The sequence below is a fragment of the Triticum urartu genome, chromosome 4A (genome assembly GCF_056163025.1).
Source record: "Triticum urartu cultivar PI428250 chromosome 4A, HENAU_Tu73, whole genome shotgun sequence".
In the NCBI taxonomy this organism is placed as follows: domain Eukaryota; kingdom Viridiplantae; phylum Streptophyta; class Magnoliopsida; order Poales; family Poaceae; genus Triticum; species Triticum urartu.
Genome location: NC_141876.1, coordinates 279,468,047 through 279,484,918, shown reverse-complemented (window position 1 = coordinate 279,484,918; position 16,872 = coordinate 279,468,047). Strand labels below are relative to the sequence as shown.

General features: G+C 51.8%; 1 protein-coding gene across 1 annotated transcript; it reads right to left on the bottom strand.

Annotated features, from left to right (window-relative positions):
- Window positions 1-3,330: 3,330 nt before the first annotated feature.
- Window positions 3,331-4,527, bottom strand: LOC147975596 (uncharacterized). The gene is made up of 4 exons (XM_087520501.1): window positions 4,415-4,527; window positions 3,961-4,096; window positions 3,715-3,876; window positions 3,331-3,615 (listed from the first exon to the last, which is right to left on the bottom strand). Exons 1-4 carry the CDS (start codon window positions 4,525-4,527, stop codon window positions 3,331-3,333), a joined length of 696 nt encoding a protein of 231 aa, XP_087376627.1.
- Between the last annotated feature and the right edge of the window lie 12,345 nt (window positions 4,528-16,872).

The following is a 16,872-nucleotide window of genomic DNA, read 5'->3' as shown; positions in this document are numbered from 1 at the left end:
GATTCTCCTGTGCCAAAGCCGAAGTCGCCCTTTATGAGAGTTCAATCTGAAGAAGCACCAAACCCTGAAGAGGCTCTTCGAAACCACTCACGAAGATGCCTGGAAGTTGCTCTTCGAGGGCAACGAGACACCGCCAGCCACAGACTCGGATCGTGGGCATGACATTAACCATCTCGCCAACGAGGTAAGCCTTTAACACATCCTCTACTTGCCTGTTACAAGGAGGATATATGAAATTTTATAATCATTGCTTCTTCAAGAATGGATGGAGAGGGCGAAGCGGGTTCGGTGTCCGGCTCCGCTACCTGAGGAACCAATCATCCCGCGCCTGGCGAAGATGCTAGTGCCGACACCCTATACGGCGCCGGAGAAGAAGGCCAAGGGGGTCCAGAGTGGCTCCTGCCGCAAGGGCGCTTCGGACTTGACGTCCCCAAGACAAGACCTGCTCCTCCGCCACCGAAGACGACGATGAGGATGAGCAGGAGGAGAGCGACTATCCCCCTGATGGGGGGAGGAAGAAGAGGGCAGCCTCCACAAATATGGAGGCAGAGGCGCCCAAGAAGGGAAAGGCCCTCTCGCGGACAGCTTCGCGTGGGACGTCGACATCAGTCCGGAGCGACGCCCCCAGAACAAGCCCCTGGCCGCATTGTGAGTACAAAGAACCTACACACGTCCATTTATCTGGCCTCTCCACCTTATGGTATTTTATATGGTTTAATAATGTTATTGCAGTCCGGCCCACGATAGCTCCCAGCGATCCTTATCAAGAGGCTCGTTGGACTCAAAGGAAATGGCCAGCGAGACACCGACGGCTGCTTACTCTCCCAAGGCCTAGGGAGACGAAGAGGTGCTGTCTCAAAGGACCTTCCCAGGCCAGGGAGAGGTTCAGGAGGCCGTCATGGCGGCGCCAGAGGGCGACACCTCGGCCGCCGGACACAGGGGGGAATAGACCCCCATGGAGACTGACGATGGGGGTAATGCTCAATTCGGCCCTCATTTGAGCACGGATCCGGAGACCCATACGGACCTGAAGTCCGATAAGCAGCCTCCTTCAAGAGATGGAGGCGTGCCCGTCCCGCCGGCGACCTCTATCCAACCAGAGGCGCCGGATAATCTATTGGAAGCGCTACGGGGCGCTTCCATGGTGGAAGAACACCGTATCCTTATGGGTACGGTGATTGAGAAGGTGCAGTCCATCAAGAGCGGACTGACCGAAGCCTGCAGCGACCTGCTGACAGGTTTTGAGGTAAGCGGCGTTGACCAAGAAAATCCCAATATAGACAGTAGCCCTTGAGACACTATCCGGTGTTCGGAAAGAAAAGCCGGACAGAGGATCAATTAAATTTCGCAGGAAACTAGCCAAACTGTGTCTAATGTGAATAAGCAGGCGTCGCTGCTGGCCGCGACCTCTCACACTGCTGAAGTCTCCGGACTAAAGCTGAGACTAGAGAGGGCCAAAGAGGAAGCAGCTGGAAGACTAGCAAGGTATGTATTGAATCGCTATGTATTCGGAAAGAATAAATGATGTATACTGACCGTAGTGTCATGATATGCGTAGGGGCGACGACCGAGGTCGAGGCCCTGAAAAAGGCCCTGGCCGAGGGGAAAGCTGTCAAGGAGCAGGCCGCTCGTAAGAAGCTTAAGGCCAGGCTGAACGAGGTCTAGCAAGAGCTCCAAGATGTTGTGAAGAAGTATGAGGCCTTGGAGGGTGATGTTTCGGCTCGAGAGGCCGAACTCTCAAAGGTTCGCCAAAGCGCGGAAGCGGCCCAGGTTGAAGCCCAGGGTGCCCTCCAGGAGACAAGGTTGTCAGAATTGCGATTTTGAATCGGATCGGAGCTCCGATGGTAAGATCACAAATTGTAGAATCTTCACTATCAGGATCGTAGAAACGTAGATTCTATGAACTAAAATCGTAGAATCATATGGGTTAGTTTGGATCGTAAAGTCATAGAATCGTATAACAGAATCGCGATTCTCACAACCTTTCCAGGAGATCCAGGAGGCCAAGAAGAGCGCAGCGGGTAAGGCATTTAGTATGCAAAGAAAGTATGTGAAGAAGAAATATTTCCTACTAACCCGAATTCGGAGTTCTCCAGGGGCATTTGCAGATCTGCCGTGCAGTGTGTCCGACGCCGCAGAGTTCTTTCGGGCCGAAGAAGGGAGCTCAGCGGAGAAACTGTTCTGGTCGCAATACCTTGCGCCAGAGCATCCCGTGCCCTTCATTGATCAGCTAAAACAGCTAGTTGAGCTGCATAAGGTGGTCAAACTGGCCATGAAGGATTTGATAATCTGGCTGTGGCCTGCCGAAGCTATGCCCGGCAGCTACTTCGGGCTGCTGTAGCGGCTGGTGAATGACTGTCCTTGGTTGGACGTCGTCAAGCGATTGGCCTGCATTGAAGGTGCGCGCATGGCCATCACCCATGTCAAGGTGTGGTGGGCGAAGATGGACGCCGTCAAGCTAACGACCGAGGGGCCTCCAGAGGGCAAGGAGCACCACACGCCCGAGCGGTATTTTGAAGATGTACTGGGGGGGTCTCACATTGTAGCAACACAAAGGGCGTCTCACATGTATATAAGAAGTCGGAGCTCCGAAGGAGCGGGGCTACGGCGAAGTGTGTTTGCTGCATGGGGTGAGCCCGTCGCACGCACACACTTGCCCAGCCCCCGCGCATGAGACGTGCGAGAAGGAGCGACGGGCAACTGCCGCTCCTCTAGAACCAAGACCAAAATGCAAAAGAGAAAACGGAGGGGGAAGTTGGTCAAGCAACTGAAAGCAAGCGAACTCCAAATTCATTAAAAAGGTTGCAAACCAGATACAGAAAGCAAATGAACATCCGCGTCCGGCACCTAGTCTACTCTTCTCACCAGCACGGAGCTAAGTGCTACCACTAGGACATGGGAGGGAGCCCCCGAGGCCGGAGGGTGGCTCTCTGGAGACTCTGGGGCATGTACCGCCCCACTCATTATTACGTGAGAGTGTCACGAGTGGAGACCTTCACAGGCACCGGCCTTGCTTCATGGGTAGAACCTCCAGAGGTGCTGGATTTTCCAGGCGTTCTAGATGGGGATCCCATCCTGCGTCTCCAGGCGCACAACACTAGGCCTGGAGACGCGGGCGACCCTAAATGGGCCCTCCCACATTGGTTAGATCTTATGCGGCTCTTCCCTAGAGAGCACCCGCCGTAGGATGAGATCTCCCACCTTAAGCGTCTTGGAGCGGACGTTGCGGCAGTGGTACCGCCGCAGCGCCTGCTGGTACCTTGCTGCTCGAAGCGAGGCTTGACGGCGGCGTTCCTCCACCAGCATGAGGTCTATCCCCCACTCGGCGTCCTAGCGCGCCTCGCCAAACACTAAGAACCGTGCGGAGCGATGCCTGACCTCATCTGAGAGAACCGCTTCAGCTCCGTAGACGAGGAAGAACAGAGTTTCGCCGGTTGGCTTGGTCGTAGTGGTGCGGATGGACCACAACACGGACTGGAGCTCATCGAGCCGGCCCCTCCCGCAGGCCTCAAGCCTCTTCTTGAAGGTTCTTGTCTTGACGCCCCTCAGGACCTCCGCGTTGGCGTGCTCAACCTGACCGTTGCTCCTCGGGTGTGCTACTGAGGCGTAGCTTATCTGTGTTCCAAGGTTAGCAAAATATGTTTTGAAGAGTTTGCTAGTGAACTGCGAGCCGTTATCGGTGATGATGTAGTTAGGGACTCCAAAGCGGCTCACGAGGCCCTTGATGAACTTGACCGCCGAGCCAGCCGGGATGGTGCAGACTGCTTCCACCTCCGCCCATTTGGTGAACTTGTCGATGGCGACGTAGAGGTAGTGGTAACCCCCAGGCGCTCGGGCGAACGGACCCAAGATGTCCAGTCCCCAGACAGCAAACGGCTAGAAGAGTGGGATGGTCTGGAGGCCCTGGGCAGGCTGGTGGATTTGCTTGGCGTGGAATTGGCAGGCTTCACATGACCTCACTAGCTCGGCCGTGTCGGTAAGCACCGTGAGCCAGTAGAATCCGATGCGGAACGCCTTGCCCACGAGGGTGCGTGATGATGAATGGTGCCCGCAGTCTCCACCATGTATGTCGGCCAGCAGCTCGTGCCCCTGTTCCCTGGAGATGTATTGCAAGGAAACATCGTTCGGTCATTTTCGGAAAAGCTCACCGTCCCGAATGAAGTAGGTTGTGGCCTGCCGAGCTACTCGTTCGGTGTCTTCTTCCTTCTCCGGCAGGGTTCCATGAAGCAGGTACACCTTGAATTCTTCGGTCTAGCACCCCTCCTGAGGCTCGAGCGCAAGGAGAAGGCGCGCTCCTGAGGCCGGGCGGCAGGTCGGGGCCCTCGAGGTTGGTGCTGGCAGGAGCTCCTCCCGATGCAGTGCTGGCTCCGCAGCAGGAGGGGCTGCTGACGGCTTCAAGAGCCGTTCTTCGAACAATCCGTGCTCTTGAGACTGGCGCTTGGATGCCCTCTTGGTGATATTGTCGGCTTCCTTGTTCGTGCCGCGGGGCACGTGCTGCAGCTCTAGGCCCAGGAATTGCTTCTCCATCTTGCGAACCTCCGCCAGGTATGCCTCCATGTGTTCATCCTTCGTCTCATACACTTTGTTGGAGAAGTTGACGAGGAGCTGAGAGTCGCCTTTGATGGTGAGGCACTTCACGCCCAAAGTGGCTGCGGCCTTGAGGCCGGCGATCAAGCCTTCGTACTCCGCGATGTTGTTGGAGACCTTTTCACCGTGTTGGAAGCAGAGTTGCACGGCGTAGTAGAGCTTGTCTTGAGTAGGCCAAATGAGCACGGCTCCAGCCCCCGCGCCCTGCCATGTGAAGGCGCTGTCGAAGTACATGACCCAGCTGTCTGGTGCTTCGTCCCCTCGTGAGAGCATCCGGTCCTCGCCTGCCTCTGGCCCTGGGGCATCAGTCAACTCTACCACGAAGTCGGCAAGCGTTGCCCGCTTGATGACCCTGGTGGTGCTGAACTCTAGTTGAAATTCCTGTAGCTCGATGTTCCATTCATCGACTCTACCTGCGGCGTTGGGGCTCCGGAGTACCCTCTCCAGTGGGTAGGCCGAAACGACCTTGATGGGTGCCCTTGGAAGTAGTGGTGCAGCTTGCGCGAGGCGACGAGGAGCGCGAGGAAGAGTGAGGGAGTCCTGGATTAGGGGGTCTCCGGACAGCCGGACTATATCCTTTGGCCGGACTGTTAGACTATGAAGATACGAGATTGAAGACTTCGTCCCGTGTCCGAATGGGACTCTCCTTGGCGTGGAAGGCAAGCTAGGCAATACGGATATGTATATCTCCTCCTTTGTAACCGACCTTGTGTAACCCTAGCCCCCTCCGGTGTCTATATAAACCGGAGGGGTTTAGTCCATAGCACAACATACAATCATACCATAGGCTAGGTTCTAGGGTTTAGCCTCTTCGATCTCGTGGTAGATCAACTCTTGTACTACTCATATTATAAAGAATAAATCAAGCAGGACGTAGGGTTTTACCTCCATCAAGAGGGCCCGAACCTGGGTAAAACATCGTGTCCCCTGCCTCCTGTTACCATCCGCCTTAGACGCACAGTTCGGACCCTCTACCCGAGATCCGCCGGTTTTGACACTGACATTGGTGCTTTCATTGAGAGTTCCTCTGTGTCGTCATCATTAGGCTTGATGGCTCCTTTGATCATTGATAGCGATGCAGTCCAGGGTGAGACTTTTCTCCTCGGACAGATCTTTGTATTCGGCGGCTTCGCACTGCGGGCCAACTCGCTTGGCCATCTGGAGCAGATCGAGAGTTACGCACCTGGCTACCAGGTCAGGTTTGGAAGCCTAAATTACACGGCCGACATCCGCGAAGACTTGATCTTCGACGGATTCGAGCCCCTGCCGAGTGCGCTGCACGGTCACGATGAGCATGATTTAGCTCTACCATCGGACAGTGTTCAGGAGATCGCACCGGCAACCGCTCCGACCCTCAATTTGGAGCCAATTGCGCCATCCATGGACGGGTGGATAGACCCCGCCACGGAGGCCATATTCTTAGCGGCGATCGAGCCGAATATCAACCTTACCCTTCATGGGAACCGTGACGCCGATCTACCGGATTCTTTCCCGGCCACGGACTCCGAACCGCCTACGCCCGTACCTATCGAATCCGACTGGGCGTCGATCATGGAGTTCACCTCCGCGGATATCTTTCAGCACTCGCCCTTCGGCGACATACTGAAATCATTAAGGTCTCTCTCCCTGTCAGGAGAGTCCGGGACGAACTATGTTCGGCAGGATTGGGATGCGGACGACGAAGAAATTCGCTGCCCACCCACCACCCACTTAGTAGCCGCTGTCGATGATTTGACCGACATGCTCGACTTCGACTCCGAAGACATCGACGGTATGGACGACGATGCAGGAGACGAATAGGAACCACTGCCCACAGGGCACTGGACGCCCACTTCATCATATGATGTATACATGGTGGACACACCCAAAGAAAACGACGATGAGGAACGGAAGGACACAACAAAGGGTTGTTCCCTCGAGAAGCAGTCAAAGCGGCGGCGTAAGCGCCGCTCCAAATCCCGCCTCGGCAGAAACAGCGATAGAGCAGGGTGAACCATCGCCCGACCAGGGCAACACGGAGAATCAAACCGAACAACCCGACCTCGTCGAAGATAACAGTCCGGACGACATCACACCGGACAGGCACCCAGAGCAACAAAATGCCCATCAAAGGCTGGTTGCCACTGTGAGGAGTCTCAAAAAGCAGAAGCAAAGGCTCAGGGCTGCACAAGACACACTCAAAATCAGATGGAGTGAAGTACTCAACACTGCAGCGAAGTACGGCAGTAATCGCCACACCAAGAGCTACGCGAAGCGAAAGTTGCTACCTGAATTCGATGAGGAGGCCTTAGATCCCCCGCAACCAAATATTAAAACGGCCATCCGGTCGGATAGACGACCTCGTGTCCAACATAGAGCGGCAAACGCGCCGCACATAAGCCAGTACGCGATCCACGCGAGGGCTCGCATCAAAAGGACGGCGCAACCAGATCCATATACGGGCCATGCAAGCACGCTCCAGCATGCAATGCAACACAACAAACATCCGAACACCACGGTACACCCAAATACAGGGGTGCCGCACACCCCCTATGTTTCACCGATGAGGTGCTGGACCATGAATTTCCAGAGGGATTCAAACCCATAAACATAGAGGCGTACGACGGAATAACAGACCCTGGGGTCTGGATTGAGGACTACATCCTCCATATCCATATGGCTCGGGGAGACGATCTCCACGCCATCAAGTACTTACCACTAAAGCACAAAGGGCCAGCTCGGCACTGGCTTAAAAGCCTCCCCGAAAACTCCATTGGAAGCTAGGAAGAGCTCGAAGATGCCTTTCGGGCAAATTTTCAAGGGACCTATGTCCAACCACCGGATGCAGACAATTTAAGTCATATAACTCAACAGCCCGGAGAGTCAGCCCGAAAGCTTTGGAACAGGTTCCTCACTATAAAGAACCAAATAGTCGATTGTCCGGACGCCGAAGCCTTTGCAGCTTTCAAGCACAGCGTTCGAGACGAATGGCTTGCCAGACACCTCGGCCAAGAAAAGTCGAGAACAATGGCAGCATTAACAAGCCTCATGACCCGCTTTTGTGCAGGCGAGGACAGTTGGTTACCTAATGCAGCACCAGCGACCCAAGTACATCCAAATTCAGGGACGGAAACAGGAAATCACGACGCAGCAAAAACAAGCGCCGGAATAAAGAAGATAACCCGAAGAGCACGGTGGTAAACGCCGGATTCAGAAGCTCTCGGCCAGGTCAGCAACAGCTGCCCTCCAAAGGCAACAAAGACGAACTGTCCAGCCTAAACAAGATTCTGGACCAAATATGTCAGATCCATAGCACCCCCGATAAACCTGCAAATCATACCCATAGAGAATGTTGGGTCTTCAAGCAGTCCCGCAAGCTCAACGCCGAACACAAGGGGCAGGATACACCAAGCGAAGACGAGGACGAGCCTCGCAAGCAAAGCACTGGGGAACAGAAGAAATTCCCACCAGAAGTCAAAACAGTCAACATGTTACACGTGATAAAGGGGAGAAACAAAGCGGCACCCCTAGAGAAACATGCCCCAGGGCCTATCACCGCGGAGTTCTGCCACCGGTCGTCCTAACCGATCACCTTCGACCATCGGGATTACTCGGCAAGTATCCGGCGTGCAGGATGGGCTGCCTTGGTATTAGATCCAATAATTGATGGATACCACTTCACACGAGTCCTGATGGATGGCGGCAGCAGTTTAAACCTGATATATCAGGACACAGTCCGCAAAATGGGGATAGACCCAACAAAAATTAGCCGCAGCAATACTACCTTTAAAGGAGTAACACTAGGCCCAGAGGCCCATTGCATGGGCTCCCTGCTACTAGAGGTCATATTCGGCTTCCCCGGTAACTTCCGCAGTGAAAATTTAACCTTCCACATCGCTCCGTTCCAAAGTGGCTATCAAGCACTACTCGAACGCGAAGCTTTCGCTCGCTTTAACGCAATACCGCATTACGCTTCCCTCATGCTTAAGATGCCCGGTCCACGTGGCATCATTACAGTAAATGGAAATATTGAGCGCTCCTTGCGCGCGGAAGACCAAGGCAGCCGCACACTAAACGGCCTCACCAACTAAAGCATCTGACAGGTCGTCAAGACCACAGACACGGTTGGACGAGTCCGGTATAGCTATATGTAATTGATACAGGTTTGATGGCTATACCCCTATTACAATACAAGGGGCTCAACGCGCGCGCACAAGTGGCAATCAGGCTCAACTTTACTCATTTTGAACTATATATTATTTATTTAGAATAATTTACCTTTTGCACGGCAACTTTTCAATTAAGTTCCTCTCTTTTTCGGATGACCATCGTGCTACACCCGTCCAGAATACGGCACAACGGAGACACATGCGCAGACGTGCAGCAGGACCCGTTCCAAGGATTCTTTTTAGATTAAGACCCTGCGTAAACCTTTTTTTACTGTCCCTTGTTGATACACATCCCTCGGATTCTCAGTACAATTGAGAAGGATGCTAACGTATTGGCATGTGGCCACGTCAGAATATTGCACGTACCTGGACACCAGGGGCTTATTACAAAGGGCACTGTTTAGGCCCGGTTTACATCATAAAGACCGAATACCTTAGGGAGTGTTCGGCGTCGCGAGTTTGGCCTTATATGCATCAGCTCCGAATCATGTCTTTGGTCAAATGTTGGGTTTGCCCGGCTCCTGTGTTTTGCTGCCTTACGTTCCGCTCTATCTGCTAAGGCGGCCCCAGGAGAACTACTGCGATTGTGCCCTGGTTCATCCGGACGAGCACCTCAGTAGAGAAAGCCGAAAACTGACTGTCATGATATAGCGTGAGACTGGTCAACCACTCGATGACCTAGTGGAATCTTCAGGATTACTCCGCTTTAACGAAGCCGTTTCCCGTCCAGGCATGTATGCACCCCGAATTCGGATGAGTGCGGAGCCACCAGGGGCTATATAGTAGCCCCACTGTCAAATTCCTCTGGCTAAGTGAAAGTGTTAAAGCATTATAGTCCGGTTGCCTAGTTCGCTGCGCTATCACCTCCTTAATGGACCAAGATGTTGGATCAAGTGTGAACATGCGTCTTCTGCGAACACCCCCGCATTATATGCGTGGGGGCTGAAGCCGACGACTGCAATCTTTCAGGTTATATACATATATACATAAACGGCCGCACATGAGGCATCATAGCACTTTTGGGCAAAAGTATAAATACAGCATTGATAAATTCAATAAAATATTGTTTTTACAATGGGAATACATGTCACTCAAACATAATATTCTTCGAGCATTGAGCCTCTATTGAACGAGCGCCTTCAAGAACTTCTTCAAAGTAGTGCTTGGCAGCCTCTCTGCCTATGGCCGAACCCTGTGCCGCAACAGTGGTGGCATCCATCTCCGCCCAGTATGTTTTGACACGGGCAAGGGCCATCCGCGAGCCTTCTATGCACGCCGACCTCTTCACAGCATCGATGCGTGGCACAGCGCCAAGGATTTGTTGCACTAAGCTAAAGTAGCTATTCGGTCTTGGCCCTCCTGGCCACAAATGATCCACAACGGACCTCATGGCCAGTCCGGATAATCTATGGAGCTCGGCCCAACCGGTCAATCGCTCATTCAGCAGCAGCGGACGGACTGGAGCGTGAAACTATGACCAGAATAGCTTCCTCCACTTCAGGACCTTTCTGATCCTTGAAGTACTCGGCGACATCAGCAGCGCTGGCAGCCAAATCCATGTACGCGTCCACAGAACTCCATAGCCGGTCCAGAGGAGCATACTTCGGATCTCCGAACTTAGTCCGCAACAAGAAAGGCTTCCCAGACACGATATCTGCAGCCTGATTCAGCTCCTCCTTTGTCGCTCTAATTTTGGAGCGGGCTTCCTTGGCAGCCACCCGGGCCTTCTCCAGGTCTGTCGCTTTCGCCCGGTTTTCCTCTTCAAGAAGCCGGTAACGGTCAGCAGCATCTTTTAACTCCACAGTCATATTGGCAATTTTTTCTTTGCTCTCGCAATGTGCGGACTGTTCGGCCCTTAACTCTTCGGCCGCCTGTAAAGTAGCCGCATTGCTACTCCTGGCTTGCTCTTTGGCTCGGGCAAGCTCCGCCCGAAGGGTCTCCATGGTGGCCGCTCCATCTGTAGTCACAAACATATTAAAGATATTGGCATCCGGCCGCTCTTATTATGTGACAATCGCCAGAAAAATCACTGACCCTGTGCCTCGTCAAGCCGCTTGTTGACAAGCATGATGTTGGCATCTGCCGCATCCAGCTGCCGCTTTAGTTCGGCATACCCATCAGTCCGGCTAGCCACCGGAGCCTCCACCACCTGCACATAAAGGCAGTCTGGTTATTACCTGGGACTATGATCCTCTGTTTGCCGCCGTTTTCGACGACAACCAGAGTCTCAGGGGCTACTATCTACACAGGGCACATCTAAAAATGTGCGGTACTTTCAAAAATGTACATCATTTCACGTACCTCAAAACCGTCAGTAGACTCATAAAGGCTTCATGCAGCCCGCTTTCGGTGGACGAAATCCTTTCAATCACCGTACCCATCAATGTGCGGTGCTCTTCTGAGATAGCCGCTTTCTCCAGCAGATCCCTCCATACATCTGACCACACACCAGACGGTGCCAGACTCTTTTGGTCGCTCTATTCGAGAGACGGATACTGAGGACTTCGGGTGGCCATAGGATTACCTTCTGGCCTTGCCGGATCAGGAGAAGCTCTCCACGACGACACCTCAGGGTCGCCCGCTTCGTAAGTCGGTGAGGCGGGGGGAGGTGTTTCGCTCTCCATCATCTCCGGAAGAAGATCCCCCGAAGACGAGCTCAGCTGAGAAGGGCTAAGATCCGAACTGCAAGATAAATGCTTCGATTATTTTCCTCAGAAATAGAGCAAGATATTTTCGTTATTGAATACCCTTTTACTTACAGCTCAGTAGAGGGCTGATCCTCGCGCGGACATTGTGTGGCAAGAGTACCCTCCGAGGCAAGTCCCTCTGGAGGAGATTTGTTCTCCGTTTGGAAACCTTAGTTTCCAGATCTTCAAAGGTAGACCTCTTCCTTCCCCGGGGAGAAAGAATGTCAGATTCTTCCCCTTGGTTATCCTCCCTCGCGGAGGCGCTCATTCCCTCGGTTGGAATAGGTAGCGATGGAGGCACACTTTCGCCCTCTTTATTCCCCCCTTCATCGTCCTTTGAGGGCACCAGGCAAGGTGCTGGCTCGAGCATCTTTTCCAGCACCGGATTGTCCAAGCCTTTAGGAAGGGGGCCGAACACCGGATCATCTTCGCCTTTGTTATCCAGTCCTTGTCAAAGAGTGATTCTTCAGAATGATGTCATGATAAATAAAAGGACAGTGTGTTCAGCCATGGGATTACTTACTTGGGCAGCGGTGCAGTTGCTTCTCTGGCCCACGTCCTCGGTAGTGTCCGGACACTCTATTTGGGGTCTGAAGAACGATTTGTACATCTCCTTGTGCGTCATGCCGAAGAAATTCTGAATAGTGCGTGGTCTTTCCGGGTTGAATTCCCAAATGCGGAGGGGCCGGCGTTTGCAAGGCTGGACTCGACAGACCATCATAACTTGCATTACCACAACCAGACTGAAATCTCCCTCGAGGAGATCTCGGATACGGCTCTGCACTGTTGGCACGTCCTTGGCTGGACCCCAGCTCAGCCCCCTGCTGATCCATGACATCCGTGGTGGTGGAGGGCCTGAGCGAAAGGTGGGGGCAGCTACCCACTTGGCACTTCGGGGAGCTGTGACATAAAACCACTCCCGTTGCCACAATCCGAACACCTCTGGAAAGGAACCCTTTGGCCATGGAGTGTCAGCAATTTTGCTTATTAGAGCACCTCCGCATGCTGCGTACTGCCCCTTGACCATCTTCTGCTTCACATCCAAGGTCTTGAGCCACAGGCCGAAGTGAGGGGTAATGCGGAGGAAGGCCTCACACACGACAATAAATGACGAGATGTGAAGAAGGGAATCCGGGGCCAGATCGTGAAAATCCAGCCCGTAATAGAACATAAGACCCCTAACAAAGGGATCCAGAGCGAGGCCTAGTCCTCGAAGGAAGTGGGAGATGAACACAATGCTCTCATTGGGTTCGGGAGTAGGGACGACCTGCCCTCGGGCGAGCAACCTATGCGAAATTTCAGCGGTCAGATATCTGGCCTCCCTCAACTTCTTCATACCCTCCTCCATGACGGAGGAAGGCATCCACCGGCCTAGAAGGCTGGATCCGGACATGATTGAAGGTCCAAAGCACCTGACCTGGGCTTTGGGTGTTAGAACTCGAGGTGGGGGAAGGATTCGATTGAGCATGGGAGGAAAAAAGGTAAAAGCCTTGTCCCTTTATAAAGAGGGTGAATATCAAGCGTCCTCCTCGTGGCCGTTTGGGACTTGCCTAAGATCTAGGAGTCCTAGGCACGGTTGGGTTACCCACATCCGTATTAATGAGAATCCCGTAATAAAGGGAACACGATCTCTGCTTTGACAAGATGTGTCAGGAAACCGCCTCGCGTTATGTGCGGGGCTGATTAAAGAAAAACGGTTCGAATAATTACCGAGCCATGGCGTGATGTCATGCTGCCAAAACGTGTCAGCAGATTAGATTTGTGGAAATATTATTCTCTCTATGGTGGCATGTGGAACTTATTTTGCAGGGTCGGACACTATCCTTGTATTCAAACTCTCCTGTGGTGTATTCGGAGGAGGAACCCGCCTTGCAATGTCGAAGACAACACTGCGTGCCGGACTCATCGTCATTGAAGCCTGGTTCAGGGGCTACTGAGGGAGTCCTGGATTAGGGGTTCTCCGGACAGCCAGACTATATCCTTTGGCCGGACTGTTGGCCTATGAAGATACGAGATTGAAGACTTCGTCCCGTGTCCGGATGGGACTCTCCTTGGCGTGGAAGGCAAGCTAGACAATACGGATATGTATATCTCCTCCTTTGTAACCGACCTTGTGTAACCCTCGCCCCCTCCGATGTCTATATAAATCGGAGGGTTTTAGTCCATAGCACAACATACAATCATACCATAGGCTAGCTTCTAGGGTTTAGCCTCTCCGATCTCGTGGTAGATCAACTCTTGTACTACTCATATTATCAAGATTAAATCAAGCAGGACATAGGGTTTTACCTCCATCAAGAGGGCCCGAACCTGGGTAAAACATCGTGTCCCCTGCATCCTGTTACCATACGCCTTAGACGCACAGTTCGGACCCCCTACCTGAGATCCGCCGGTTTTGACACCGACAAAGAGCTTTTGTGGCATGGGGTAGCATGCCCGCGCATCTCGCAGTACCGTGCTGATGAAGTACACTGGGTGCTCGACAAGGGCAGAAGTGTTGGCGGAGTCTGAAGCCTCCTGTGGCTGGAGGACCTCAGGAGTTTGGTCGCCCGTTGGGGCAACTGCGTCATCGTGAGCGTCGTCTTGTGGAACCTGGTCATCCGTTGGTGTCATTGAAGCTTCATGGATGCCGTCCTGAAGCTGCGTCGCCTTGTCCTGCCGTTGGGTGCTGCCTGGTGGGCCCTTGGTTTGGTGCTTCTCCCGGACTGCCACTAGCGCTGCACTGGCGGATTGAGGTGTGGCGGCCAGGTAAAGCACAAGGGGCTCGAGGGGGCGTGGCGCCACCATAACTGGTGGGTTGGTGAGATATCTCTTGAGATCTTGAAACGCCGCGTCAGCCTCCGGAGTCCACTCGAACGGCCCCTTCTTCTTCATTAGTTTGAGATGAAGCACCCCAGCGAGATCACACAGCCCGTCAGCTTTTGCATTTCCTTAAGAGTCTGTGGCGGACTCATCCTTTCTATTGCCTTGACCTTCTCCGGATTTGCCTCGATCCCCCTATGTGACACTAGAAAGCCCAACAGCTTGCCAGAGGGGACGCCAAACACACATTTCTCTGGATGGAGCCGCAGGTCCACCTCGCACCGGCTGGCAAATGTCTCTTCCAGGTCCTTGCCTCCTGAGATTTCACCACTATGTCGTCGACGTAGGCCTCAGTGTTCCTCCCGAGCTGCTGGCCAGAGCGATGTGCATGAGCCGTTGGAAGGTTGCCCGGCATTGCGCAACCCAAAGGGCATGCAGCTGTAGAAATACACGCCACACGGGGTCAGGAAGGCCGTCTTCCCGACATCCTACATCGTCATCTTGATTTGGTGATACCCTGAGAATGCATCCAGGAAGCATAGCAGGTCGCAGCCGACAGTGGAGTCGACAATCTGGTCGATTCATGGTAGCGGGAAGGGGTCTTGAGGGCATTGCTACCTCTTGAGCACTAAGTTGGATTTCCTTGAAGAGGAAAGGATGATGCAGCAAAGTAGCGTAAGTATTTCCCTCAGTTTTTGAGAACCAAGGTATCAATCCAGTAGGAGGCTACGTGCGAGTCCCTTGTACCTGCACAAAACAAATAACTCCTCGCAACCAACGTGACAAGGGGTTGTCAATCCCTTCACGGCCACTTACGCGAGTGAGATCTGATAGATATGATAGGATAATATTTTTCGTATTTTTGTGATAAAGATGCAAAGTAAAATAGAAGCAAAGTAAAAAACTAAAGGAAATAACTAAGTATTGGAAGATTCATATGTTGAAGATAGACTCGGGGGCCATAGGTTTCACTAGTGGCTTCTCTCAAGAGCATAAGTATTTTACGGTGGGTGAACGAATTACTGTTGAGCAATTGACAGAATTGAGCATAGTTATGAGAATATCTATGTATGATCATGTATATAGGCATCACGTCCGAGACAAGTAGACCGACTCCTGCCTGCATCTACTACTATTACTCCACTCATCGACCGCTATCCAGCATGCATCTAGAGTATTAAGTTCATGAAAACAGAGTAACGCCTTAAGCAAGATGACATGATGTAGAGGGATAAATTCATGCAATATGATAAAACCCCATCTTGTTATCCTCGATGGCAACAATACAATACATGCCTTGCTTCCCCTACTGTCACTGGGAAAGGACACCGCAAGATAGAACCCAAAGCTAACCACTTCTCCCATTGCAAGAAAGATCAATCTAGTAGGCCAAACCAAACTGATAATTCGAAGAGACTTGCAAAGATAACCAATCATACATAAAAGAATTCAGAGAAGATTCAAATATTGTTCATAGATAATCTTGATCATAAACCCACAATTCATCGGCCTCAACAAACAAACCGCAAAAATAACATTACATCGAATAGATCTCCACAAGAGAGTGGGAGAACATTGTATCGAGATCCAAAAAGAGAGAAGCAGCCATATAGCTAATAACTATGGACCCGAAGGTCTGAGGTAAACTACTCACACTTCATCGGAGAGGCTATGGTGTTGATGTAGAAGCCCTCCGTGATGGATGCCCCCTCCGGCGGAGCTCCGGAACAGGCCCCAAGATGGGATCTCATGGATACAGAAAGTTACGGCGGTGGAATTAGGGTTTTGGCTCCATTTATATTCCTTTTCTTTGAAACCCTAAAATAGGCAAAAAACAACAATTCTGGGCTGGTCCTCCGGTTAATAGGTTAGTCCCAAAAATAATATAAAAGTGGATAATAAAGCCCAATAATGTCCAAAACAGTAGATTATATAGCATGGAGCAATCAAAAATTATAGATATGTTGGAGACGTATCAAGCATCCCCAAGCTTAATTCCTGCTCGTCCTCGAGTAGGTAAATGATAAAAAAGATAATTTTTGATGTGAAGTGCTACTTGGCATAATTTTAATGTAATTCTTCTTAATTGTGGTATGAATATTCAGATCCGAAAGATTCAAGATAAAAGTTTAATATTGACATAAAATAATAATACTTCAAGCATACTAACAAAGCAATCAAGTCTTCTCAAAATAACCTGGCCAAAGAAAGTTATCCCTACAAGATCATATAGTCTGGCTATGTTATATCTTCACCACACAAAGTATTTAAATCATGCACAACCCTGATGACAAGCCAAGCATTTGTTTCATACTTTTGACATTCTCAAACTTTTTCAATCTTCACGCAATACATGAGCGTGAGCCATGGATATAGCACTTATGTGGAATAGAATGGTGGTTGTGGAGAAGACAAAAATGGAGAAGATAGTCTCACATCAACTACGCGTATCAACGGGCTATGGAGATGCCCATTAATAGATATCTATGTGAGTGAGTAGGGATTGCCATGCAACGGATGCACTAGAGCAATAAGTATATGAAAGCTCAACAAAAGAAACTAAGTGGGTGTGCATCCAACTTGCTTGCTCATGAAGACCTAGGGCATTTTGAGGAAGCCCATCATTGGAATATACAAGCCAAGTTCTA

Coding starts and splice junctions, on each gene's coding strand:
- LOC147975596 (XM_087520501.1), bottom strand. CDS start 4,527: ATGGAGAAGCAATTCCTGGGCCTAGAGCTGCAGCACGTGCCCCGCGGC. Junction 4,097..4,414: donor CAGTCTCAAGAGCACGGATT/GTTCGAAGAACG, acceptor ATACATCTCCAG/GGAACAGGGGCACGAGCTGC. Junction 3,616..3,714: donor TCAAGTTCATCAAGGGCCTC/GTGAGCCGCTTT, acceptor CTTGGAACACAG/ATAAGCTACGCCTCAGTAGC.